The sequence below is a fragment of the Sturnira hondurensis genome, unplaced genomic scaffold (assembly GCF_014824575.4).
Source record: "Sturnira hondurensis isolate 20B ecotype Veracruz unplaced genomic scaffold, ASM1482457v3 Scaffold0022908, whole genome shotgun sequence".
In the NCBI taxonomy this organism is placed as follows: domain Eukaryota; kingdom Metazoa; phylum Chordata; class Mammalia; order Chiroptera; family Phyllostomidae; genus Sturnira; species Sturnira hondurensis.
Window position 1 is genome coordinate 4,961,406 of NW_028095539.1, and position 24,244 is coordinate 4,985,649.

The 24,244-nt window shown below is 58.0% G+C and overlaps 1 protein-coding gene across 2 annotated transcripts in view; it reads left to right on the forward strand.

Moving 5' to 3' along the window:
- PTPA (protein phosphatase 2 phosphatase activator) overlaps nt 1-23,814 on the forward strand; it is a 27,258-nt gene extending 3,444 nt beyond the window's left edge. For both annotated transcript variants that reach the window (XM_037036421.1, XM_037036422.1), the window contains exons 2-10: nt 972-1,069; nt 3,312-3,398; nt 7,455-7,580; nt 9,456-9,573; nt 11,418-11,517; nt 12,439-12,563; nt 13,483-13,583; nt 18,287-18,394; nt 22,247-23,814. In XM_037036421.1, the coding sequence (XP_036892316.1) occupies nt 972-1,069; nt 3,312-3,398; nt 7,455-7,580; nt 9,456-9,573; nt 11,418-11,517; nt 12,439-12,563; nt 13,483-13,583; nt 18,287-18,394; nt 22,247-22,324 (941 nt within the window). In that variant the 3' untranslated portion in view covers nt 22,325-23,814. The remainder of the gene's footprint in view (nt 1-971; nt 1,070-3,311; nt 3,399-7,454; nt 7,581-9,455; nt 9,574-11,417; nt 11,518-12,438; nt 12,564-13,482; nt 13,584-18,286; nt 18,395-22,246) is intronic.
- The last annotated feature ends 430 nt before the right edge of the window (nt 23,815-24,244 follow it).

Here is a 24,244-nt window from a genome sequence, read left to right on the forward strand (position 1 = left end):
GGACCCGGCCCACAACCCGGGCATGTGCCCTGACTGGGAATGGAACTGGCGACCCTTTGGCTTGCAGGCTGGTCCTCAGTGCACTGAGCCACACCAGCCAGGGCCTCTCTGGGTGTTTCAGGAACACGTCTAAAGCTCGAGATGTTTCTATCTTACACTGAGAGGTTTTAGGGGATCCAGTTGTCTAGTGCCCCCATTGTCAGAGGCAGAATCTGATGCTAGAAAGTCTGGGTCTGACTTCATTGATCACAGTCCTGAGTTTGAAGGCTTTTCTTTAATGGAGGATTTTACGTTCTGGTGACTGTGTGCTTCATCAAACATTTATTGCCATTGCTACCTAGAGGGCGACCTGTGCCCTGGAAGTTTTCCTCTGTGACACAGTGGCAGGAGGGCTGTCCCCTTGCAGGGAATGCTTCTCTGCAATTTACAAAAGGGTTGTGTTCAAAGGACACTTGCAAGTTGATTATTTGGAACGTGGGACACATTTTCCGGTAAAACCAATGTGGTTATGTTGTCAGCCTGACCTACCAAGCTTTTTATTTAGCATCTTATTTGAAGTAGCGATTTACTGACGGTAGAGGGTCTCAGTTTTGGGGTTCTGGGAACAGGGCTTGCAGAACAGGTGGGAGGAGGAAGAGAGTTTCTGGTCTCTTTCTGGGGCCCTGGTTTGAATTCTGAATTAGGCAGAGGTTGGCCTTGCTCTTATCTCAGATTCTCTATCCTACTCCTCAGGTCTACAAGTCTCCTGGCGCTTCCCCCGCAACCTTACTCTCCTTGCAGAGGAAGCGGGGCAGGAGGCCAGTGGGCCTGGCATGACAAGCCAACACTCTGTCCTGGGAGGGCGAGCAGGGTTTGCACTAGGGCTTGGGTGTCGGGGGCTTGTCTTAAAAGTGTGTGTGTGTGTGTGTGTGTGTGTCGAGGGGAGTGGAATTTTATTGATATCTGTTTGCTTTTTCATTTTCTTTGTCAAGATTCTTCGGAGGATACCCCTCCAGCCACCCAGAACTTTATCATTCCAAAAAAAGAGATCCACACAGTCCCAGACATGGGCAAATGGAAGCGCTCTCAGGTACCAACGGGGTCTACATGGTAGGGTCAGAACTGGGAGGAGAAACAGGTTTTATCAAAGACACTGGTTTTCTAGGAGTGGCGGCCTGTGAGCGCCTGATGTTTCTTGCCCTTGGAGTTCCTAGAAGCTAGAGAGAGAGGTGACAGAGGAGATGATTGTCCCTCCCCATCGGGGGCAGCATTCAGAGATGCTCTAGTGTGAGGGGCCCTGGGCACTGGAGCCAGGGCAACCTTGGAGACCTGCGCTCCTGGCCTCATGGCCTGGTGCCCCTGGAGTGCCGCGCTGGCTGCAAACGAGCGCCCAAGTGATGGAGAGCATCGCTGTGGTTCTTGGTGACAGGGAGCAGCAAGTTGGGGACCCAGTGTATCAAAGGGAGAAGAGGTTGTCACGTGGACACCTCAGCCAGGGAAGTGGCTGAGCCTAAAAGTACCAAGGATCCGGGAACATGGGGGGTGGGGGGTGGTAGACCAGCTTTCTGTGCTGTCAGGCCCCATGGTGGGCAGAAAACAGCAGCTTGCCTCTCCCAGGCTGTGGTCAGGCTGTGGAAAGAGTGTCCCAGGAAAAAGAGCCAATTTCAAATTCCTAGGGAAGGGCTTGGGTCCGGCTCTAGCCAGGTGCCTACCCCTGGCCTGGTCGGCTGTGGTGGGGAGTGTCACCGTAAGGAGGGACAGGCTCGGGGGTCCTGGCAGGCAGGGCCGGCCTTCTGTGAGGAGTCCGCTGTGCTTGCCTTGGTCTAGGGCACAGGTCAGCGGGCATTGCTTGCCGGCCTCAGGAGGCTGTCCTTGTTTTCATAAATTCAGCGTTACTGGGACCCAGCCACTCCCTCTTGTTTATCTGTTGTCTGTGGCCGCCTCCGCACTCTTAAGGGCAGAGTTGGGAGCTTGTGAACTAGGCTGTGTGGCCCGTGGAGCCTGAGCACTTACCGTCTGGCCCATCGTGGGCAGAGTTTGCCGGTCACACCCTGGACACCAGCACGTGGGGGAAGCTCTGGTCACTTTCTCTCCTGATGTGTGTGTGGGACGATACCCACTAGGAGCCTTCGCCGCACCCTGCAGCTCAGCGGGGAAGGGCATGGCCCTGCTGTGGCCAGACAGGGGCCTCTGTGGTGGCCCCGTGTCTCACTAGGCTACAGAGTGCAGCTGCAAGAGCACGGGGTTAGGAGCAGAGGAGACAGGGCTTGAAGCCCGGGGCCACCGTTTTCTCCTCTTGTGACTCAGGCGAGTTGTCCAACCCGGCCAAGCCTCGGTTCCCTGTACTGTAAAACGGGGGGTCCTTTGGAGGCTTCGGTGAATTAAAACCCAAAAGACACCTGGCCCGGTGCAGGCGCGTAGTGAGCCTTACCGAGCGTTCGGTGTGTGTTTACTGCCGTGAGGGTGACGATGATGATGGCAATGGCGTCAGTGGTGACTTTGCACACAGTCGTGTTCATAAAGGAACGTCCTGAGTTTTAGTCACCGAGAGACCTGGACCCACGTGGGAGCAGGGACTGTGGAGGGTGACGCAGGACTGTGGAGGTGACGCTGCCTGTGCTGCTTCCCCTTTTGCATCCGGTGTGTTTGCAGGTGACCGTGGACAGTGGCTGTAGACAGGAGGAGGGCTCAGATGGCCCTGCGTGGGGAGAGTTGCGTGGGGTGACCCACCGGGCCTGCCGGGTGACCCTTGTTCCCACCTGGCCGTGGGCTGAAAACAGTTCCTTCTCTCGGGAGCAGGCCCCTGCACCCCAGGCAGATGGCCTGGCCGGGGCAGTGGGGAATCATCTGGAAGATGACCAGTGGAGGGACCCTTCATGGTTCCCTGGACTCCTGGTGACATAGTGCAATGGTCACATACTCGGCCACTCTGCTTTGGAGTGTGGTTGGCTGGGTCCTACTCCACATCTGGTGAGATCTTGGTCTTAGACTTTGGGCAAGTTACTGCTCCTGCAGCGCTGTTTCCTCCTCAGTGGGATGGGGACCGGATAGCGTCCGGCTCGGGGGTTGTTGTGCAGAGACTGCTGGTAGGGACAGTGAGCGTGCAGCAAGCTCTGGCTGGAGGCCCAGTGTCACGGGCTTACCCTTGAGTTGGATGGAGCATTGGGGCGCAGTCCTTGGCGTCGTCTTCCAGTGCTCCTGCTCCCAGGGTGGGAGTCGGCGGCTTGAAGCGATTTGGTGACTGGGTGGAGCCGAGGGCTGGCTGGGTGTAAAGAGCGGGGGTCTGACTGCCCTTTCCACATCCCCCTTTCCTCCCCCGCCCCGTTTGGTAGGCGTATGCTGACTACATCGGATTCATCCTCACCCTCAACGAAGGCGTGAAGGGGAAGAAGCTGACCTTGGAGTACAAAGTATCTGAGGTAGGCTCACCGGGGAGCCTGCTGGGAGGGGCCTGTCTGAAAGGAGCTCTGGAGTCACATGGGCTCATTGCCCACAGCAGGACCACTGCAGACGTGAGATCACCCAAACACACGTGACATTTTGGTGTCTCTATTTCTAATATCTTTTTTTAAAACCTGTGAAAAGAAAATTGTGGTCCAGGTAAATATGCCAACTTATAGTGTATAAATGGCATGCATTTTTGCTAATTGATGTCTTTATTTATGTTGTTACATCGAAAGAGATCACAAAAGAAGGTCATAAAAGAATGCTCACTGCAGAGACCCCTGGTAGAAATGGGTGTAACATTAGCAGAAAAGCCGCCCTCTAGCTCTGCTCCCCCGTGTCCCCGACGGCAGCAGTGTGGGGGTGCCACCCAACCTGCCCTCGAGCCCCTGCCCTCCTGCCCTGTGAATGGCTCTCTCCCAGAGCCAGCCCTCATTCCCTTAAATAGCCCCCTAACTAGACTGTCAGGCTGTCGCCCTAAACACTGCTGCCCTGAGTGTCCTTGCACCTAGATCTGCGGGCGCTGTGCCCGAAGGGTCCATCCCTGGAAGTGGGAAGGCTGAGTTGAAGGGCGTACTGCTCGGTGGGTGCTCTTCGGCTCTGTTTCAGAGACAGGCCTGCCTGTGCAGGGAGGGCGGAGCCAGCTGTGGGAGCCTGATACCCACGGGAAGGTGTGGTCCCTCGGCTGGTTCCCAGGCTGGGTCCCAAGCCTCCAGTTGGTCCAGAACCACCTTGAGCCTCTTATCTGAGACACCAGGGCCTGAGAGCCTCTCTCCACGCCTTGTCTCACCCGGTGGTCCAGCCAGAGCCTTGGCCTTTTGCGTATGGCCTGGCTCTGCTCTTGCACAGTCTCTGCCGTCCTGGGGCTCATATTCCCAAGCCCTGACTGGTTGGTGGGTGGCCGAGGTCCTCTTCTGTCACTTGCAGGAAGCCAGGCCTATGCAGGGGATTGCCAGTCTTCTCTTGGGAGCTGGTCCACCAGTGACTCCCTGAGTTCCTGTCAGACCCACCCCATGCTCTGGGGCTTGGCCACGAGTACAGACGGTGGGAGAGAGGGCTCCTCCTCGAGCCTGTGGCAAGGGATAGTCAGCTGTGCTCAGTGGGCTGGGGAGTGTGGTGGGGAAACTAGTGAAAGGGGAGTGTCATCAGTACCCAGCAGGTTCTGCACTGCCCGATCCCTCGCAGGTCTCTTCATTGCCCCAGAGGGTGTGCTTTAGTGCCAGGGCTCCTCTGTGGGCAGGGTCGAGGCACGGTTAAGTGCGTGGGTTCCGGAGTCAGGTGACTGGGTTTTGATGGCCTCTCACTTCTGACCTGAGTGGCCTTGTCCCCTGTGGCCCTCTGTGTCCACATCTGTAGAGTGGGAAGAGCCACATACCTACTTACGGCCCCTAGGGAGGATTTGCTGGGTCCCACTTTGTCGGGTGTTTTGCGCTGTGCCCGGCGTGCACCAGAGGACAGGCCAGCACTGTTAGCGATCGGTGAGATGAGCTGTCCCGCAATTTCAGTTCCCAGCAGTGTTGTTACTTCAGCCGAGGCTCTCCCAGATATGGGGTTCGTCCTGGCCCTGGGCCAGTGGGATGCTCCTTTCTCAGGGGACGGGGGACTAGGTCTCTCAGCTTCTGCCCACCTGGCAGGGACAGCAGTGGACGTGGCTCACAGCACCTGGCCTACCGGGCTGTCTCCTGCTTGGGGCAGTGTGGGTCTCCTGCTGCAGGTGTGGCATCTGCAGCTGGGGAGAGGGGGCAGTGGCCTCGGGTGGCGGCACCCAGACCACCCATAGCAAAGGGCAGCCAGGGGCAGGGGCACCTCCTAGACACATGTTTAGAAGACTCTCCTTTGTTTTGAGATTATGTCTGTCCTTCTCTTTGGGGGTTAGAATTTTTAATTTTTGCAGAATAAAGATGATAGTAAGATAGGAGGCTTTTTGTTGTTGTTGTTCTGTTTTATTTTAAAAACGAAGGCAAAATAAAAAATTGGCAAGTAAAATTTTGGAGAAAATTTTACTTGTTCCAGAAGTCCAAAAAGGAAGCGGTGGACTCGGGAGGAGGAGTGCAGGTCAAGGTGTTCTTTGTGCTTTTGGTTCCAGCCCACGGTTTCCTCTTCTCTAACTCCTCTCCCTGACCAGCCAAGACAACAGAGGCTGCCCCCAACGCCCAATTTAAAAATCCGTCTGCAGAACAGATTGCTAGGAGCCTTTTAATTATTCATCGGCCCTGCTGAGCGAGCAGCTGGGGCCTGGCCACTGCGGCTAGGAGCACCACCTTGATCTCATGGTCACCAAAGGCTGACATCTCTGGATGGGCCTTGCTGGTGCTTCCTGGGGCCGGGATTATTGCACCATCCTCCTGTGTCCCAACTGCTCTGTGGGGGCAGGTCTGCTCTGTCCTCATCAGTGTCTCTGGTGACCTGGTTCTTCACAAAGACAGGCTCTGGCGTCATTTCTGTCACATTTCAGCAAGACATGTTTATGTTGCCCTGACCCTTTGCTTCAGCTAAATCTAAAGGAGCTTTCTTCTCTACAGGTATTTTTTTCCCTCCTCCCAGGCCCCAAGCGTAGGCGATGGGAGGAGAGGCCATTGTCATGCCGCACAGTGGCAGGAGGCACCACTTACAGGACAGCGGTGTGACTTGTGCCTCCTGGGGCTGTGTGGTGGGGGCACTGGCCTACACGCACACCATTAGCTCGAGCCTGCCTCCCTGCCGCCCCTCTCGGGAAGCAGCTGTGTGTGGCCCGTGACCATGCCTTACACTCCCTGTCACTGCTTCTCCTGTGGGTACCACCCTGCTAGTCCCTGCCAGTGCCCGGAGCTCCTGGATGTGCCCCTCATACCAGCTGTGCCCAGTAGACACAGGCCTGATCCACCTCTTGGCAGGGCCCCTCCTCCCATGGCCCCCTGCCTTTGAGTGTCCTGTGCGCCGGGCCCTCCTGAGCCTCCCAGTGCCATCATGGGCCCCTCTCTGTGACCACCCTCAAAGACCTGTGGCTTGTGTGGACAGCTTCACCTGGTTTCCTCATTGAGTAGCGTTTCGTGTGCCAATGTTGTTCTGGCCTGTGACACCAATTCCACTCAGTCCCCACCTCCTGTGGGAAAGGTCGGGATTGCAGACACCAGCGGCCCCACAGAGCGCCCCTCCCATCCGTGCCTCTGGCTCAGCATTGCTGCAGAGCACAAGACGCCAGGTAGTTTCAGAAGTGTGGTTTGTGGGCGCGGACAGCTGGGAACGACCCAGCCGTGTAACAGTAAGGGATCCGGTAAGTGTGTGGTCCACTGGAGCAGTGGAGTCCTGGTCCCTTACTGGAGGCTGTTGTGGAGTTCGGTTTACCTGTTGGTGTGCAACAAGGTTCTTGAGGAGACAGCAGGCTGCAAAGCAGCGTGTGCCCATGACCCGTCACCCTGTGCCAGGCGCTGCGCTGGGCATCCATCCTGGGTTGTTATTTAGTCCTCATGGAGCCTCGAGAGGCGCGTATCGTCTGCCATTTTTGGGGTGAAGAAGTGGGCGCAGAGAGGTAAAGTTACTGGCCTAAGGTCTTGCAGCAACTGAATGATGTTTTAGCTGGGATTTGAGTCCAGGTGCAGCTGCCTTCAAAATTGTCACCATGGAAAGCAATGGAAAGCACTAGAAAAAGACAAAGCTGAAGAGCAGGTTAAAATGCAGTAGCGTTTACTTCCGGGTGGCAGGGTCACCGGTCGTTGTCATGTCCTGCTTCGTGCACGCCTGTTCTCTGTGGTAAGGAGGCGTTCACCAAACAGAGGGCCCCACCGCTTCTACCGCAGAAGGTCCGGGCTGCTGTTTGCGCTTGTCCCACCCCTCCTCCAGGCAAGCGAGTGACAGGGCCCTGCTGCCCAAGCCACACTTGTCCCTTCAGCCCAGGGCTGGTCCTTTCCTGTAAAGCACACTGTGCTCCCTGGTTTTTTTCATATTCAGGATGGTTGGGAAGAAAGGGGGATGCCAATTAGCACCACGCCTTTGTGGCTCTGGTTTGAGGCACTGGTCATTCCGGCTTGGCCTCCTCTATTTTGCCCCTGCAGGCCATCGAGAAACTGGTTGCTCTTCTCAACACGCTGGACAGGTGGATTGACGAGACTCCTCCAGTGGACCAGCCGTCTCGCTTTGGGAACAAGGCCTACAGGACCTGGTACGCCAGACTTGATGAGGTGAGGCTGCCACAGACAAGCCAGGGGGCTGGGCTGCAGGCAGCTTGCAGGCATGTCAGAGGCACTGGGTGCTTGTTCAAATGGCAGCTCCATTTACCCAAAGCACAAATGCGTTTAGCTGTCTTCTGGAAACTGCCGCGTGGATGTAGAGTCTTCAGCGCAGTGTGTGTTAGCAGCCCATTCAAACAGCCCAGGTGTCCATCTGCAGGAGATTAGTGAGGGTACTGGGGTCTCCCTGAGTGGAGCACTCTGCCCCTGTGAGGAGGACTCAGGAGTCCAACCAGGGGACTTGGGGAGGGGGCTCTGCGATTTACCGTCAGGTTGAAGAGAAGCTGCGATACACGTTGCAAGCTGCCTTTTGGTTAAAAAGAGGGAGAAATAAAAAGATATGTTTGTATTGCCTAATGTGCATAGAGAAACGCCAATGGAAGGTTACACAAAAGGCAAATAAAGCTGTGGTTTCTTCTTGAGGGCAGGGAAGAGGAGGGTGGGTGGGGCAGGACTTCTCAGTGCATCCCTTTTGTGATGCATTTATTTTTGAATCACATGAAAGCTGTACCTGTTCAAAGCAATACAGACAAGGAAACAAAATGCAGGACCACAGCCCCATCCTTAGGAAAGAGGAGTCCATAGGCCCAGAGCGGGGTCTGCCCATCCCAATTTTCAGCGGGTCTCCAGGGGAGCCCACACCACGTGTCCTTAGACCGAACCTAGTGTGGCGGGGCCCTCCCTTCTCCGGCCTCGTGTTATCACACGGAGCAGAGGGGAGTTCAGGGACCCAACAAAATGCTTTCTTTCCCTAAGAGTGGCCTGGGCCACCTGTGGCTCCTAAGATGGCACATGGGCTTGAGTTGTTTTTTTTTTTTTAAAGATTTTATTTATTTATCTTTAGAGGGGAAGGGAAGGAGAGAAGGAGAGAAATATCAATGTATGGTTGCCTCTCGTGAGTCCCCTGCTGGGAACTGGCCTGCAACCCAGGCATGTGCCCTGGCTGGGAATCGAACCGCGATCATGTAGTTCGCAGGCCTGTGCTCATCGAGTTGTTTTTTTAAAAGGTTTTTATTGAGTCTACGGCCATACCACCCTCAACGCGCCCGATCTCGTCTAAAAGGTTTTTATTGAGTAACAATTTAAAGGTGACATATTATAGCTATACAGCTTAATGTGTTTTTACCCTTGTATCCACCACCCATAATAAGCTGTAGAACATTCTGGCACTTAAGCAGGACTCTCCCTGCTAGTTGCACCCTCCTAGTTGATGTCTCCCTAGCTCTTGATTTCTATCCCATAGATAGATTTTGCCTTTTTTTGTGAACTTCATATAAACATCTGGCTTTTTTTACTCAACGTTATGTCTGGGTGATTCATCCACATGGTTGTGCATAGCAGTGGCTTTTTCATCGCTGCATAATATTTCACTGTGTGGACATAGCACAGGCCATCCATTCTTCTGTTGATGGGCGTTTCAGTTGTGGGTTGTATCCATGTTTTGGCTGCTGTGGACCTCCTCACGTGTGTCTTTCTGTGGACATGTGGCACAAACTCCTGCTGGTAGTGTGAAGAAGGATGGCATCTGTGGGGGTGTCAATGAGTTACCGGGTGGGAGAGTGATTGGCTTCAGGTCCCTGCTGTCTTGCCCCCAGAACCTTGTCGCCCGGAGGAAGGGTCAGCAGATGAAGAGCCACCCCAGGTGGTCTCTATTGTGTGAGAATAAATGCCTTCCCTCCTCTTCCTTCTGTGACCTGTCCCAGCAGGGAGCCTGGCCACCTGGCCCAGCCGTCTGGGCCCCAGCCAGGTGCCACTCCAGGTGCTCGCCAACCAGGATGGGATGCTGCATAATCTGCTGCCACCACTTTGTGTCTCTTGTGTTATCAGGAAGCAGAAAACTTGGTGGCCACAGTGGTCCCCACCCATCTGGCAGCTGCTGTGCCTGAGGTGGCTGTTTACCTAAAGGAATCAGTGGGGAACTCCACGCGCATCGACTATGGCACAGGTACCTGCCATTCCCGGTGTGCACTTGGCTTCACTGCATCCTTCTCTTAGGCTGCTTCCTCTTGCTTCCAGATTGTCTCTGGGGGAGCCTGGAGCCAGCAGCCTGTCTGGGCCAGCTGGGGAGCAGTGCTGCCCAGTGCAGGGAGCCTTAGAGCTGCTCCTGCGTCTCTGGCCTCATCCACCAGGGGGAGCTGATGCCCTGCATACTGCCCCACGAGCAGCACTGATTCCTGTTCTTTCCATAGATGGTCTGAGTTTATCGTCACCCCCGAAATGATTTACTGAGCACTTACTCTTTATCTCAAGGCAATTGCTCACAGAAGCCTCGAGAAATGAAAGAGCTTGGTGGCCTCTGGCAGCATTATGGCCACCCTCACCCTGTGCCCCTTGCTCTTGGCCACACCCCCTGTGCTCTTGAGCTCTCACGGTGGCGAGGAAGCAAAGGCACCTTGACGGGGTGTTCCCTGGGTCAGGGGGTGGTTGAGGGGGGGGTCCTTGTTTTGGAAGTCTCTCTCTTCCTCTTCCTCCCGCCCTGAAGCAGGCAAATGTGAGAGCTGCCACTTGTTCAGTTGGGCCCTCTCCTTGCCTGGGTTTCAGGATCCCCCAGAGGAGCCCGGGCTACAGAGGTGGCCAAGCGGAGGGCCCCCTTGGACCTGGGGCCCGGGAAAGCCTTGTGTCAGCTCCCCCTGTTGCTAGGGAACAGGTTTACCAAGTGTTTTGATGCTTCCACGGGTGGGCTCTGACGAAGACTAACGGAAAGACCCCAGACAGGAGAGCACACCGGTTAGTGGGGTGGGTTCCCCCCCTCTGCTTCTCTCAGGTGTGTGAGTGGTGGTTACCCCTGAATGAGGGGGGCCTGGGTTCTGGCTGGTCGTGATGGGAGTTGTGCAGGGGACGGTCACAGGTCCCCAGCTTTCCAGGCCCTTGGAGGGACTGACCTTCTGCAGAGGTGGGACAGGGTGTCATTGAAAATACTCTCCCCCTCCCTCCCTCTGTGACACTGAACCATGGACCCAGTCCAAAGTCCAGTCAGTGTTTTCTGTGCTGCCGACCACTCTTATCTGACATGCCCGGGGGAGGGAGAAAGGACCTTCACCCTGTGATGTGACTGTGCCTAGAACATGGCCTGCTGAGAAGCCTTCAGTGGTCCCTACTGCTCTGAGGACAGAGGCTGAGCCTTTCCCCGTGGCTGTTGTGGCCTGTCAGGTCCCAGCCAGCCGTGTCTTGTCGCCCCGCTCCCTTGCGCTCTGCCGCAGCCGTGCCGGCCTCAGGGCTCTCCAGACAGCGCGATTGCCCAGCCTCACGACTTCTGCACGTGCCTTTTCTCCCGCTTTCCTCACCTGTGTGCCTTGCTGATTCTTATTCACATTTCAGATTCCAGGTTAAATATTATTTCCTAAGGGAACCCTTCTTGAGCCCTTATGTCAGGGCGCCCCCGCGACACCCTGCAGTTGTCACCCCAGCCTCCCACAGAGCTGGAACCCTAGATGTGATTACATAGTTGAGAGTTCTGTCCTGAACTCTCAACACGGGCAGGGGCCATCTCTCTGGGGCCTGACACAGACAGGGACCGCCCCATAGGAGGTGCTCAGTGAACAGGGTGGGCTTGGTGGGTCAGACCTACAGAATAAAACGTTCGTGCTTATGGTCCTGGTAGGGGTAGAATTCTAGTGCTGGGGACTCTGAAAGGAGTGGAGGCTTTCTGGGGAGGGCGGAGCCCCCATGGTCCCTGTGCTGCCCCCTCCTTGGAGGGGCAGGGGTCAGGGACTTGGACCCTGGGGAGGCGAAGAACCGCCCCACTCCTATTGTGGAAGACTGCCACCCTCGGCTGTGTTCACTCCCCAGGACACGAAGCAGCCTTCGCTGCCTTCCTCTGCTGTCTCTGCAAGATTGGGGTGCTCCGGGTGGACGACCAGATAGCTATCGTCTTTAAGGTGTTCAATCGGTGAGTGGGGGTGGTGGGGAGGAGTGTGGGGTCTCTTTCTTTGTGCCAGTCAGGCTGGGGACGGGGTGCTCTAATCAGGCTCCGGCTGTGGGTGGGCTGTCCAGGAGCGTGTCTAACAGATTCAGGTTGGAGGCCTGACAAGTGAAGGAAATGTTACGTAACGACTGCTGATGCCTCCATGGTGTTCACCAAGCGGAGGCCTGGTGAAGCCCTGTACCCACAACTCATGTGCAGGCTCGTCTGAGCACACTTGGTGACGTCCGCACGGCGACACAGCAACTGCGCATTTCTCAGAACGTGTCCTGGTAGCAGCGAGTGACCAGTTCTCAGCAGAACCCTAGGAAATAGCAACTGGCGTTTGCATTTTATAGATGGGAATGCTGAGGCAGAGACGTGGGGTCTGCTCACTGAGGTCACACAGCCCGGTGAACCCCGGTGGTCAGGCTCTGACCTGCATCCCTCACCACCCAAACCACCTGGAGCACAGGTGTGTTCCTGCCACCAGCGCATTGACAGTGCCCATTCTGGGACCCACCCCTGCAGTACCACCAGGCAGGGGGGCTCTGTGGCGGCTGGACACAGCCCTTCATGACACTGGGAAGCCCAAGGCAGAGAGGCTGAGGCTCCTGCCCAGGGTCTTACGTGGTTGGGCCGATGGTGCCAACGCCCCTTCCCAGGAGGCACTGTGCCCCATTCCTGGGCCGAGGGAAGACTGAGTGGGGGAGGCAGCAGCGTTGTTCAGAGAACGTCAGCTGACTCGGCTGTGCTGTGGGTCTTCGCCAAAATGGACCAGCGATGCTCTTACGTGGTTATTTCCGGCCTCCCTGGGCTCCCTGGGCTCCCTGGGCTCCCGGTGTCAGAAGGGTCGAGGCTGACCTTTTACCTTGCTACCTCCCCTCTCCTCCCCACCCTCCTGTGCAGGTACCTTGAGGTGATGCGGAAACTCCAGAAAACGTACAGGATGGAGCCTGCAGGCAGCCAGGGAGTGTGGGGCCTAGACGACTTCCAGTTTCTGCCCTTCATCTGGGGCAGCTCGCAGCTGATAGGTACTGAAGTGGGCGTGCCCCTCTCCACCCGAAGGGTGTGTTCTGTGTGCCCGCTCCCGGGCCTCCTCCACCCCTGTCCCTCCTTCCTCCTCCTCCTGCCCAGACAATAACAGCTGGTGAAGCAGGCACTGGATTGGCTATAGGCAGAGGCTGCTTGCTGATGACCTGCTGCAGGAAAGGTGGGGGGAGGCAGAGGCAGAGGCCTTCCAAGGTGATGGCAAGTGAGCAAGGGCTCTCCCCTGACACACGGTGGACTGGCGGGAAACATACCCCAGCTCCTGGTAGCAGCTTGTGGGGTTTCATGCTGAAAATCAGTGGCTCTTTTGACTCAGTGACCACCATCATCTGCTGTCACTATAGAGTCGTGTGCAAGGGGCCAATCCGGGAGCTGTCACCAAGTGCTGGGCAGTGGGCTGCTTGCTAGAGTGGGCCCACTTTCCCCCACTTGCCCATGAGCAAGCCGACACAAGCGAGGGACAATGTCTTCTCCGACATAGGTGTGCCTGACCACATGGTAATGTCCATAAGTGACCACTGTCAAATGCATGCTCTGTGCCAAGCGCTGCTCTAAGTGCATCGGGTGGGCTACCTCCCTGAAGCTTCTCAGTGACCCCGGAACCATCTCCTAACTGGGCAAGTGCCATGCCGGGCGCCTGTCCATGCTCGTGATTGTCAGCTGGTTCTCACCAGCCCTGCAAGGAGGGTGTTGCTCTTACCCCACTGCAGAGATGCGGGGCTGGGTTGAAGGCTATCACGCTAGAATACGCACGTACACAAGGCTCTTCATTGCCCCTGTGAGGTCTAGTGTTCAGGGTGCACAGGTGGGACTGCGGCCCTTGGTGGGTGTGGGCTGAGTGGGCCGACGCGTCCGGTGGTGTGAGTACCTGGCACTGAGCTCCCTGCTCTCCGCTGTTCCCAGATCACCCGTATCTGGAGCCCAGGCACTTTGTGGATGAGAAGGCAGTGAATGAAAACCACAAGGACTACATGTTTCTGGAATGCATCCTGTTTATCACCGAGGTGAGGGATTGGGGGCGAGCCCGGGGCTGCCCCAGGCTGAGAGAGCTGAGGCTTAGGACAGAGGGGCCAGAGCTACTGCCCAAAGATGGCAGGGCCGGTCCCAGGAGGCCGGTTAGTGAAAGGGAAGCCCCACCAGGCCTCCCTGAAAGGTAGAGTCAGCCTCTGATCACTCGGGATCTCCTCCTGCAAATCGCTGGTCTGGGATTCCTACCGGGGCTGAGGGACCGGGCCCACTCACGAGCGGGCCTGCGACTGATGCAGCAGGTGTGCAGGGTGGGCAGGGTCAGCATCCCGCAGGCGGGGCTGCCACCCGGCCTGTGGGGCTCTGCACACTCGTGAGGGTGCGTGTGTGGCCATGGAGGATGGACCATCTCAGGAGATGGAGGGGCTCTGCAGTGGACGGCAGGACAGATTGTGAAGAGATGCGCTTCTATCAGGGCCTCAGGACACAGGCCAGGTGAAGGGTCACAGAGGAAAACAAGCAGGCGCTGACCCCAGCCTGCCCAGCATCCGTCATTTGACTGGGTCTCTGGGCCACTTCCTCAAGGTCATCTGGGGAGCTGTTAAAATGCACATTCTTGGGCCCCGCACCAGCTTTCTGAATCAGCATCTTGGGGGTGGAGAGCCAGAAACCTGTCCTTAATCACACGTTTCAGGTGACTGCATGTGAAGGTCAGGGACCCATTGCTCTCAGGGCTTTTCTGCCAGGAGGCGGCCTTTCATCCTTCCTGCTCAGTACCTGTCCCCTGAAAACTTCCAGAGGGTGCCCTGGTTCTGTCTGGAGAGAGTCCCCTGTTTTTTTTCCTGATGCCCACATGCATGTCTGCTGGCCTCTGTGTCATCCCTGGCATACCCGTGCACCCCTGCCTGTGGGGGGCCCCCCCGGCTGCCTGTCCATTCTGAGTCCACCAAAGATGGGGATGGGGGGTGGGTGGAGCCTGGTTAAGCAGCTGTAGCTCCAGGCTCCTCCTGGTCAGCATTCAGCTCAGGCTTCTGCCAGACTCCAGAGGCCAGACGGGAATGACGTGTTTTTTTCCAAGTCAGCAAATGGACCTGGGACTGATGGGTGAGCGGTCACCACTTCATTCGCAGAGATCGCTGCCTTCAGCAGTGTGTCGGGCCCAAGGTCGGAAGGACTCCAGGGCAGCCCGGCTCACCACTGTAAAAGCCAGTCCCGCTGCTCACTCCAGAGTGGAATGCAGGGGTCTGTGGAGCCTCGGGGAACCCCAGGAAGAGCTGGAGGAGCCGGGAGGGGTGAAGGGGTGCACGTGTTATGCTGAGCTGTGGCTTGGCTCCCTTGGAGGGTAAAAGGCTGAATCGTCTGGCTCCCCCTGTGTGGCGGGCCAATCGCCTGCGTCCCTGTCAGTAACTAGCAAGGAGGAGGGCCATGTCTGGCCTTGGGGAATACGGGAGCCGACTCCTGGTTAAAACTTTATATTTTTGTTTGTTTGGTTGATTATGCTGGTATAAAAAACCCAAAAAGCTTTCCCAAAGTTCGGGATCCAGTTCCTCTGCCAGAGAAAAAAAATCCCACAGTGTCCACTAGGTGGCAGTAAAGGCATGTTGAACGTGGAGAAGGTTTTTGGTTACCATTTAATGGGGGACAGGCCCTACACTTCTCAGTTGCTCCACACCCTCTCAGCAAGGCAGGCTTTTCACTTGGGGCCTAGNTGGTATAAAAAACCCAAAAAGCTTTCCCAAAGTTCGGGATCCAGTTCCTCTGCCAGAGAAAAAAATCCCACAGTGTCCACTAGGTGGCAGTAAAGGCATGTTGAACGTGGAGAAGGTTTTTGGTTACCATTTAATGGGGGACAGGCCCTACACTTCTCAGTTGCTCCACACCCTCTCAGCAAGGCAGGCTTTTCACTTGGGGCCTAGGTGTTTGCATACGGTGGGAAACATTTGTCACTAGGAGGGGTGTGTGTCAAAGCTCAGGTGACTGTAGTGAGGGCCCCCTTCTGCCCACCTGACCTGGCTGCTGATTGCAGCGTCTAGAGTACCCCCAACCCCTACCCCCTTCCACCGGAGACCAGCGATCTGCAGCCTCTGGTGGAGAGTGGGTGTCCTGGCCTGGCCCACTCCGACAACGGGAGGCCCAGGGCTGGACACAGGCAGGCAGGCCTGGAGGCAGGTGTGCAGTTGTATGTGCTGTGGCCTGGAAGGGGGCGGGGCTCCCTCTGTAGCCCTGGGGATCACTAGGGCTGGGGTGGCTGGGTGAAGCAGAGCAAGCTGGAAGTGGAACGGAGCTTCTCCTCCTGGCTGGTCTCTTGTGGGGCTGGGGAACCAGCCTGGGACTTGCCCTGGTAGCCCCGGGCCTCCCAGAAGAGGGACCCACTTCAAAGAGCTTCTGCTGCCGCAGGAAATGCAGCCCTGGCGCCTTTAAGAGCCCAAGGCAGGCAGGAAAAGAATTTCAGTTTCAATCTGGCTTCTAAATTTGGAGTTTTGGGAAGGGAGGGATCAGATTTCAGCTGGAAGGGAAGGAGCTGACAGGAAGGCGCTGTGCAGAGCCTCCCCCACCCCCTTCCCATCCCCCTCAGTTACTGACAGAGGAACCATTTACAAAAGGCCGATTCTCCTGGGAGTGGAGAGGCAGGAACGCAGCGTCTGTGAGTAATTTCCTGCTCAACATGGCTGCTCTGACTCACACGATTCCCCTGGGGTCACTGCGGGACTGCAGCTCGCTCGCTGGTTCTCTTCTCCCTTTGTGGCTAGAGTGAGCTAGTTTTTTGGTTTTTTTTTGTCTTCTCATGCCCATTCCTTTCCCCTTCATCTGTTTCCCTTTCCCAGAGTTGCAGTCTCCTTTGCAACTTGGGGAGACCTTGGGACACTGAAGGCCTGGGGGTGGGAGGGGGCGGCTCCCCTAGAGAAAGAGCATCTCTGGCTTTTTCATGGGTGGGGGCAGGGCCACTGGGGCTCTGGAGCTCAGGCCTCCCCCTGGCTCTGTCAGCAGTTCAGAGAGACCTTTGGGGGCTCCTCTCCCAGGCCCTTAGTGGGTGAGGCTTCCCAGCGTCCTCGCCGAGCAGGCCTCTGGAGCTGCTGCAGTGGGGGGAAGCCGGCAGGGTCCTCCTGAGTGGTGTGTTCCCGGGCCCTGACCAAAGGAAGCTGGTGATAAGGCTCCCTGGCTCCTGAGCTCAGGGCCTGGAAGCAAGTGAGAGAGGGTTAGAGCTAGGCCCCTGTCCCCTAGGGCAGGGAGCTTGGGGAAGGGGCGGGGCAAGGGGGAGGGTTCAAGGTTGGGGGTGGAGCCTGCTTGAGTGGGACTCTCAGAAGGGAGCTCCAGGAAGGTCAGGTTCCTGTAGCCTGGGGTGCCTGGCTGCCCTCCTGGAAAAGGAAGCCTTAGATAGAGGAGGGGAGGAATTCTGGGTGAAGGGACTGGCCCGGGAGAAGCCTTGCGAGCATCAGGGTGGGTTTGTCTCTGTCTAGTGGCGTGGACCGTGGCCTCAACTGCGTGAGGAAGGGAGCCTGTTGTACTGAACCTGGGGGTTGACAGGTTCTGGGGGGGACCTGAGCCAGGAGGAGATGACCAGTAAAAGGGCAACGTTTGAAGAGCGCCCTTTCTGAAGAAGTGGGAAGGCCTGTGGGACGGGCCACCTGGCAGAGGCCACAGCTGGCGGGCAGCTGGGGGGCGGCTATGGTAGTGATGTGCTCCTGGGCCTTTATTTTGTGATGCCCAATATGCAGAGAGGGCTTTGGACCCTCATTTCTCCCAGGAGGAGCTCTTTCTCAGCCCCACTGTCACGAACAGTATGTTCTGGAACTTTCCACATTTTCAGGGTCCAAGTCTGTGCTTCCTTGCCAGCTTAGCTAGTTTTGCCTTTCCAACCCTTTCTTCTGGAGCCTGGGGCTCAGGGTGCTGAACCATGTCCTCCTGGCACCAGTGCTGCATATCAGCCAGGGAGCGGTAGAGGGACTGGGGCCCGCTTGTTAAGTGCCAACCTGCTGGCCCTGAGCCGTAGGAGGGGCACGGTCAGGCACACAGACTTCCCTGTCTGGGTGCTGTGGCTGCTGATGTCATGGGGACCCCACTGGGCTCACTGCAGAATTTCTTCCCGCCCAGAGGCCAGGTTTTTGGCCAGAGAGTGACCAGGAACGGAGCTGCCCTTGCGCCTGCCTGTCCCTTGCTGGTGTGGTTACTGTCCCTTTTACAATTCTGGCCAGGCCAGGGGCTTTCTGAACAGACCTTCCTCTGAATCTGCTGCAGGTGCCCCCAGTCCGCCTGCAGTTGGGCCCTCCTCCAAACTGGCCCCGCCCTCGGCTCTTCAGCTCTGCCAGTGGCAGGTGCAGACCAATTGTCCTATGGCAGAGCCCACCCTGTGTGGGGGGCTGGGCTGGGAGGGTTGGGGTCCAGGCCCCTGCTGCTGTTTATCTGAGTGGGAGCTGTTCCCATGCTGTCAGGGCTTTGGTGGGTTGGTGGGAGCTGCACTAGGGCTTGGGCAAAGACTGGTTTTTCTGAGACTGCTAGGTTTGGGGGGCAGGAGTCACACCCTTTTTTGGCTGTGGAAAAAGAGGGTGACTGGGTTATGTTTTCCCAGTGGGTCTTACAGGCCAACAGGGACCCTGTCTCTGGTATTTAGGTGTGTGGGTGTGCGTGCATGTGTGCATCGTTGTATGCCCGTGTACGTGTGCGCACGCTTGACCTTGATGCAGGGAGCAGAGCGTGGGCTCCCAGGTGGCCCACTCTTCCAGCCGTGGACTCTCTCTTCCAGATGAAGACGGGCCCCTTTGCAGAACACTCCAACCAGCTGTGGAACATCAGTGCGGTCCCCACCTGGTCCAAAGTGAACCAAGGTCTCATCCGCATGTACAAGGCCGAGGTGAGCGGGGCCTCGGCCCGGGGCTGCTGCTCTTCCACCGCATGTTGCTGTTTGGCCTGAATCTTGGGCCGCCCTCTGACCCCTGGCCTCAGAATCTCCATCTGTGGGATGGGCTGTCAAACGCCCTGGACTGAGGCCCAGCTCTGCACTTGGAGAGAGGCAAGGCCCTGCTGCTGCCTGGGGCAGAAGGGGACCTCCTTCCCACTTGTCAAGCAGCAGAGGTCCCTGGCCGCTCAGCCACCTTGTGGGGGCGCAAAAATGCAGACATGCTTGGGGAAGGGTTTTATCCTCTGGAGGCATTTTCCGAAGTGGTGCTTCTCAGATTTTGGTGTCTGATCACTGGATAGGAAGGAGCTGGCATTTTTGAATGGCCACTAAAGGCGGTCCTCCTCCCCGCAGTCAGTGTTTCTGAAGCGCCCCCTGCTGGGAGGTGGCTGCTCCTGCCCTCCTCATCCTCCTTGGCACCCTTCTCCCAGCTGAGGAGGTGGCTTTTCCCTGGCAAGTAGGGGGGAGACCTTTTCTTTCCACCCTGTCCTTCCCACGAGCTCCTTCCGCATCTTGGGCAGACCAGTCTGGACTTGCTTGACCTTGGCCAGAAAGGGGCCTGGATGTGAATGAAATCCCTCACCTGGAACAATGGGTCCCCAAAGTCTCCTCTTTTTGTCTCAGACTGGGGTCTCAGATGTCTGTGGGGCCCATCTCCTGGCCCTTGGCCCTCCGTCTCCCCTGGAGTGAAGGGTCTCCAGGTCAACTGTATTGCACCCGGCTCCTCAGGTTCCCTCCACAGAGGCCAGGAGCGAGAGGGGGTGGATTGGGGAACTGGGGTTGGCGGGGCAGTGTGGTTGGGTGGTACGAGTGCTTCCGATTGCCCTCCGTGCTCTACGTGGCCCTGAAGGGGTTAATGGTGCTGGAACTGGCCGGGCTGGCCCTCTCTTTCCCTTCCGCCCCTCCCCCTCCAGGCCTTTTCCTCTGGACCTCACATCCTGTGTTTAGGTTCCAGCCCACATACCTCTCTAATCTGAGAGGAGCTCTCGCTGGGCTTCGCAGGCTCCTTCCAGGCGGGGGCAGCCACCAGTTCTTTCCGCCGGCTCTCTGGCGTGGTGCACACTGGGTCACTGCCCTCTGGGTGTCCTGTTGTTCCTGACACCCCTGTGCCGCTCTCAGTGGGTGCTGCTGGGGAGCCCTGGCACCCTGTGGAGCCCTCCCTACTGCAGGGGTGGGGTGTGCACAGTGCCCTGGGAGGGGCGAAGGGCCTTTACCCACCCCAGCGTCCCCCTCTCCTGTACCACAGGCAGAACTCGGTGCCTTTCCTGTTTGGGGTCTTCAAATGCTGTCCTTCCTCAGTTTTGATTTGAGTAACTAAATGTACTTTGACCTGGGCCCCTAAGGGCAGAACAGGAGACCCTGCCACCCTCTGCACCTGCTCCTTCGCAGGCAAATGAACTCTGGTTGATTCAAAATGGTGATAGTGCAGTGAGGACAGTCTGTGTGACAGTTGTCAGTGTTTCTGCGGATGTGGGGCACAAGGACAGGGACCAGCCCCAGCTGCAGATCCGGACCAGGTAGAGGGAGCTGGAGCAGAAAACAAAGCGCCTTCCTGAGCACGAGGAAGGCCAGCTCCAGGTGCATGCAGGCACGGTGTGGTGGCCAGACTCCTCTGTAGGACAGCCTTGGGACTCTGTGACTTTAGGGACACCAAGTCTTTTGGTGGTTGGCACTGGAGCAAGTGGTCTATGGTCTTGGGTCCCCGAGAGTCCACAGGATCACATGCTTCTTTCCCAGGGGTCCAAGGGAAGAGCTTGGTTTCCAAACCAGTGCTCTCTGTGTGGTGACGCCTGCTGGTCCTGAAATCTGAAGGGGTTAGCAGGGGCCAGTGCTGCCAGCCAGGGTCGTCTGCCAAAGGGGGTTCTGTCCCCTGAGCTGCCACTGAGGCTCCACGTTGGGTGGCTTCATGATTTGGAACCAGCTGCCTACATCTCCAAGCTGTCTGTCCTGGCCTTTTTGAACCAAAGGGCCAAATGCTTTCAGGGTCCTGGGGGCGGGGGGGGGGCGCCTGGCTGTCCCGGGCTGCCTCCCCTGGGCCGGCTCACACCGTCAGGAGGGCCCGGGCCCAGAGAGCCTCTCCTCCCACTTGAGTCTCCAGGCCCAGCAGGGCCTCCAGGTGGAAACTTCTCTCTGTCGGGGCGGGCAGTGGTGTCCCTCTGCTGGGTGTGGAGTGGGCCCTGGCACAAGCTGGGAGGAAGGCCCAGCCCGAGGCTCCCTTTTGCTGTCACCTGGGGCATTGGCTTACTTGGCCCCAAGCAGCCTCTTGCCTTAGCCCAGCCCCTCACCTTCCCTGGGGTCTGGGGCAGCCTGTTGTGGGTCCCTGAGGGCAGAGTGACAAGGACTCTGCCCTGCCCCCTCCCCAAGCCTCTGGCCTTTGCAGCTAGAAGCCGGGTGACCTTTGACCCTTTCTGGAATTCCAGGGCCCTGCCCCCCTTACAAACTCCCACCACTTCCTCCCTGACGTAAGCACAGAGGCAGCTGCTTTGCCTCTGGCCCAGATCTGCTGCTGCTGCTGCTCCCGCGGGGCTGCTCCCAGCGGCTGCTCCCCACTTGCTCTGCCTCAGGCCAGGGAGCCTGGGTGCGGCCTGGGTGCTGTTCCCACAGAGCTTGGTTCCTCGGCCTTCTTCTGCTGCACCAAAAAATTTCCCTTTTCCTGCTCGCCTCCCAGCCCCGCTTCAGACCTTGTGGCCCCCCACCCCGACACGCACACACCACAGACAGCCACACAGCACAGACAGCCGGCTGGGCCCCCTCGTTTCTGCAGCTGGTCACTGAGGTGAGGGAGCCGGGGTGGCACAGCATGCCGTCGTCCCTCTTGGTTGGGAGTTGAGGCCATGGTCACAGAATGGGTCTCTCCCCCACTCTGAAGCCATAAGTTTTGTTCCACATTCTGGTGGTTTCTGTGAGAGGAGGCAGATCCTCATATGCCTGGAGCTGCTGCCTGTAAGAGCGAGCTAGTGTCCAGGGCCTGTGCGCAGGGTGGCTTGGATCTGGGCCCTGGCCCCTCTTAGCCCTGTGGTTCTGAAGCAGTGCCCCAGCCAGAGGGCAGAGGGGAGCAGGCCTGGGGTCCGGAGGCCTGTGGACCAGGCCAGCTTCTGTGGTAGGTCATTCGATCTCTCCACCTCTCCTCCTATGCCAGAATCTGGGGCTGAGGCCCTGGTGGGCTGGGTTTGGGGAGCAGGACCAGCCCCTGCTCAGTGCTCTTGTTCTCTGCCCCACACACAGAGCTGCTGGGAATTGCCCTGGGGTGGGGGGCTGTCAGCTGGTTCTTATTGTCTCTCTCCAAAGTGCCAAGATGCCTTTTTCAGTCCAAAGAACTGAAAGTTGGAGAAATGGACCTTGGACCCTTCTCAGGCTTGTGTTCCATTGTTCTCACACCTTTTGTTTGGAGCTGGGACTTGGGCTCAGGCGTCCTCCGGTGATCTAGAGGGTTCTTCTTGCCCTGGTCCCAGCTTGCCCTCTGGGCCAAGTGATGTCCCTTGGCTGCCTCTCTTCCTGACTTCTGCTCAGGGGGTTGGGCTGCCTTCTCTCTCTTTCTCTCTCATTCTCATTATTTGGTGGGTCTGTCATGGAGTGGGGGGTCTTTGGATGGGAGGGGGTGGTCATGGAGAGGTAGGAAGCCCTGCCCTTCCCCAGAGACTGGGATTCACTCGCCCTGAGACCGGACTTCCTCCTGGGTCCCGGGACACCTTTACACCCACACTGGTCCGAGCGTCCAGAGGTGTCCAGGGGTCCCTCGGAGGCCTGAGCAGGCCTTGGCAGGTGCCGTGGGGCCCTCACCTCTGCTTCTCCTCTCCCCCCTCACAGTGCCTGGAGAAGTTTCCCGTGATCCAGCACTTCAAGTTTGGAAGCCTGCTGCCCATCCAGCCCGTCTCCTTGTGCTAGGAGGGGCTGAGCGGCCAGTGCCATCCAGGCCGCATGCAGTTCCCGTGCCTGCCCTTCCTGACCCCAGCTGTGGCCCCTCCCGCCCCTCCCTGTGTTCTTTGTTTGATGAGAGGCTGTTTACTGGGGTGGGTGGTGAATGCGGGGTCAGGAAGGGCTCAGGGCATATGGCTGAAGGACCCAAATTGGGAGAAGTGACCAAAATGTGGCCAGTTTGCTGACTTCTGCCATGGTGGGTGGCAGAGAAGAGAGGGGCTGGGACAGGGTCCCCGGGCCCTACCCCGCTCCTGGCCTTCGTCTCCTCCCTCTGGCCAGTCCCGTCCTGAGACCCAGGCTGCCGTGGGCCACTGTGGGGAGGGGAGGCGTTTGGCCAATTCAGTTGCTTTCTTGGGGTTGGGTCAGTTGACAGGTGGGTCAGTTTCCCAAGCCATGTTGGGGTGGGTGTCTGGGTGTTCTGGGGGCCAAAGGCTGAGGCCGGTGGCCAGTCTGGGGCAGGGCAGGCGGGGAGAGGTGCTGGCTGTCTGGTGACCTCCCAGCTCCCCTTCATGGCCGCCCCTGGGCCTCGGAGCACCTGTGTTCAGTGCCTCATCTTGGCTTCTCTGTTCTCTGGGCCTTGGCTCCTTGGGTCGTCTGCCATGGCCACACGTGTCCCCACCCCAGAAGAGCCTCTGCAAGCTGCCCTTCGGGTAGGTGCTGGGTACCTGAAAGGGCCCCGCAGGGCTTGCTCAGGGCTCACGGGGCCAGGCCTGCCCTTCTAAAGCTGTCTCTGGCTGGGAGCAGGAGGCAGAGACTGGAAGGGGCTTGGGGCCTGTCGTGGTTGGGGACAGCCTGGGTTCCTCTTGGTATACTCCTGTGGCCACCTCTGTCTCCTCACTGCTGCCTTCCCAAGGCTCTTAGTGGGCGGGTCCAGAAAGCCCGCCCCCTCGTCCTCCCACCTCCCTGAACTTGCCTGTTGGGGTCCAGGGTGGGGTGGCGGGGGCCGCCCAGGCCTGGGCTTTGACTCTGAGGATGGGCAGGACCACCCGGGGCTGAGGGGCTACTGGCAGCGTTGTGTCGATCCCAGAGTTTTCTTCTAGGGTTGCTCCTGGCCTGACTCCTGCAGACCGCCCCCCTCCCCTGCCCCAAGCCCAGGCCTGTCCTTCTCCACTAGCCCCTCCTCGTGTCTGGGGCTGCATACCCTCTGGGAGGGGTGAGCCACAAGGAACACACCTTTCTCCGGTGCAGTTGAGCCCTGAGAAGCACAATTCAGGGGCTTAGCCCTTGGATCTGGGCTGGCGGCCTGTGCAGAGGCTGGGACAGGAGGCACAAGTCACAGAGAGAGTTTTCCGAGCAGAGGCAGAGGCTCCGTCGGGCCCACCTCCCTTCCAGAGTCCAGACCACCGCCTTCCCGCTCCTCCTTCCCCGCCCCCCCTTCCCCTGCTCTTGCAGGCCCCACTCAGCCCCTTTGCGCCTTTATTGCTGTTTGGATTAAAGCCTCTGTTTTGCACCTGTCACCTGTGTCTTTTCATGCCACGTGCTTATTCCATTTCCACAGGACTGTTCGTTCCCCCATCAAATCCCCTTCCCCCTGGCCATGGAGTCTGGGGCTTGAGCTGTTTCCCTGGGGTCTGGGGGGCAGTCCTTTCCTGGGCCTTGGGAAGGCTCACCCCGCTGGGCGTGTCATGGTTTCCCAGGCAGACCAGCAGAGACCTGGGTTCAATACCTGGCTGTCGCTGCCCCCAGCTGTAGGGTCTCAGGAGATGACTGAGTCTGCACCAGGTACGCAGGGTCTGAAGTCCTCACCCCGGGCCCAGTGCTCGCTGGGGCCTCCTTGGTAAAGAGCCCCTTAGGAGGCCTGGTCAGCTCCACGCTGCCTGGGGGAGCCTTTGCACTGGGCTCGGCTAGGGAGCATGCCCCTGTGGTTTTTAAGGGGGTGCCCTCCGT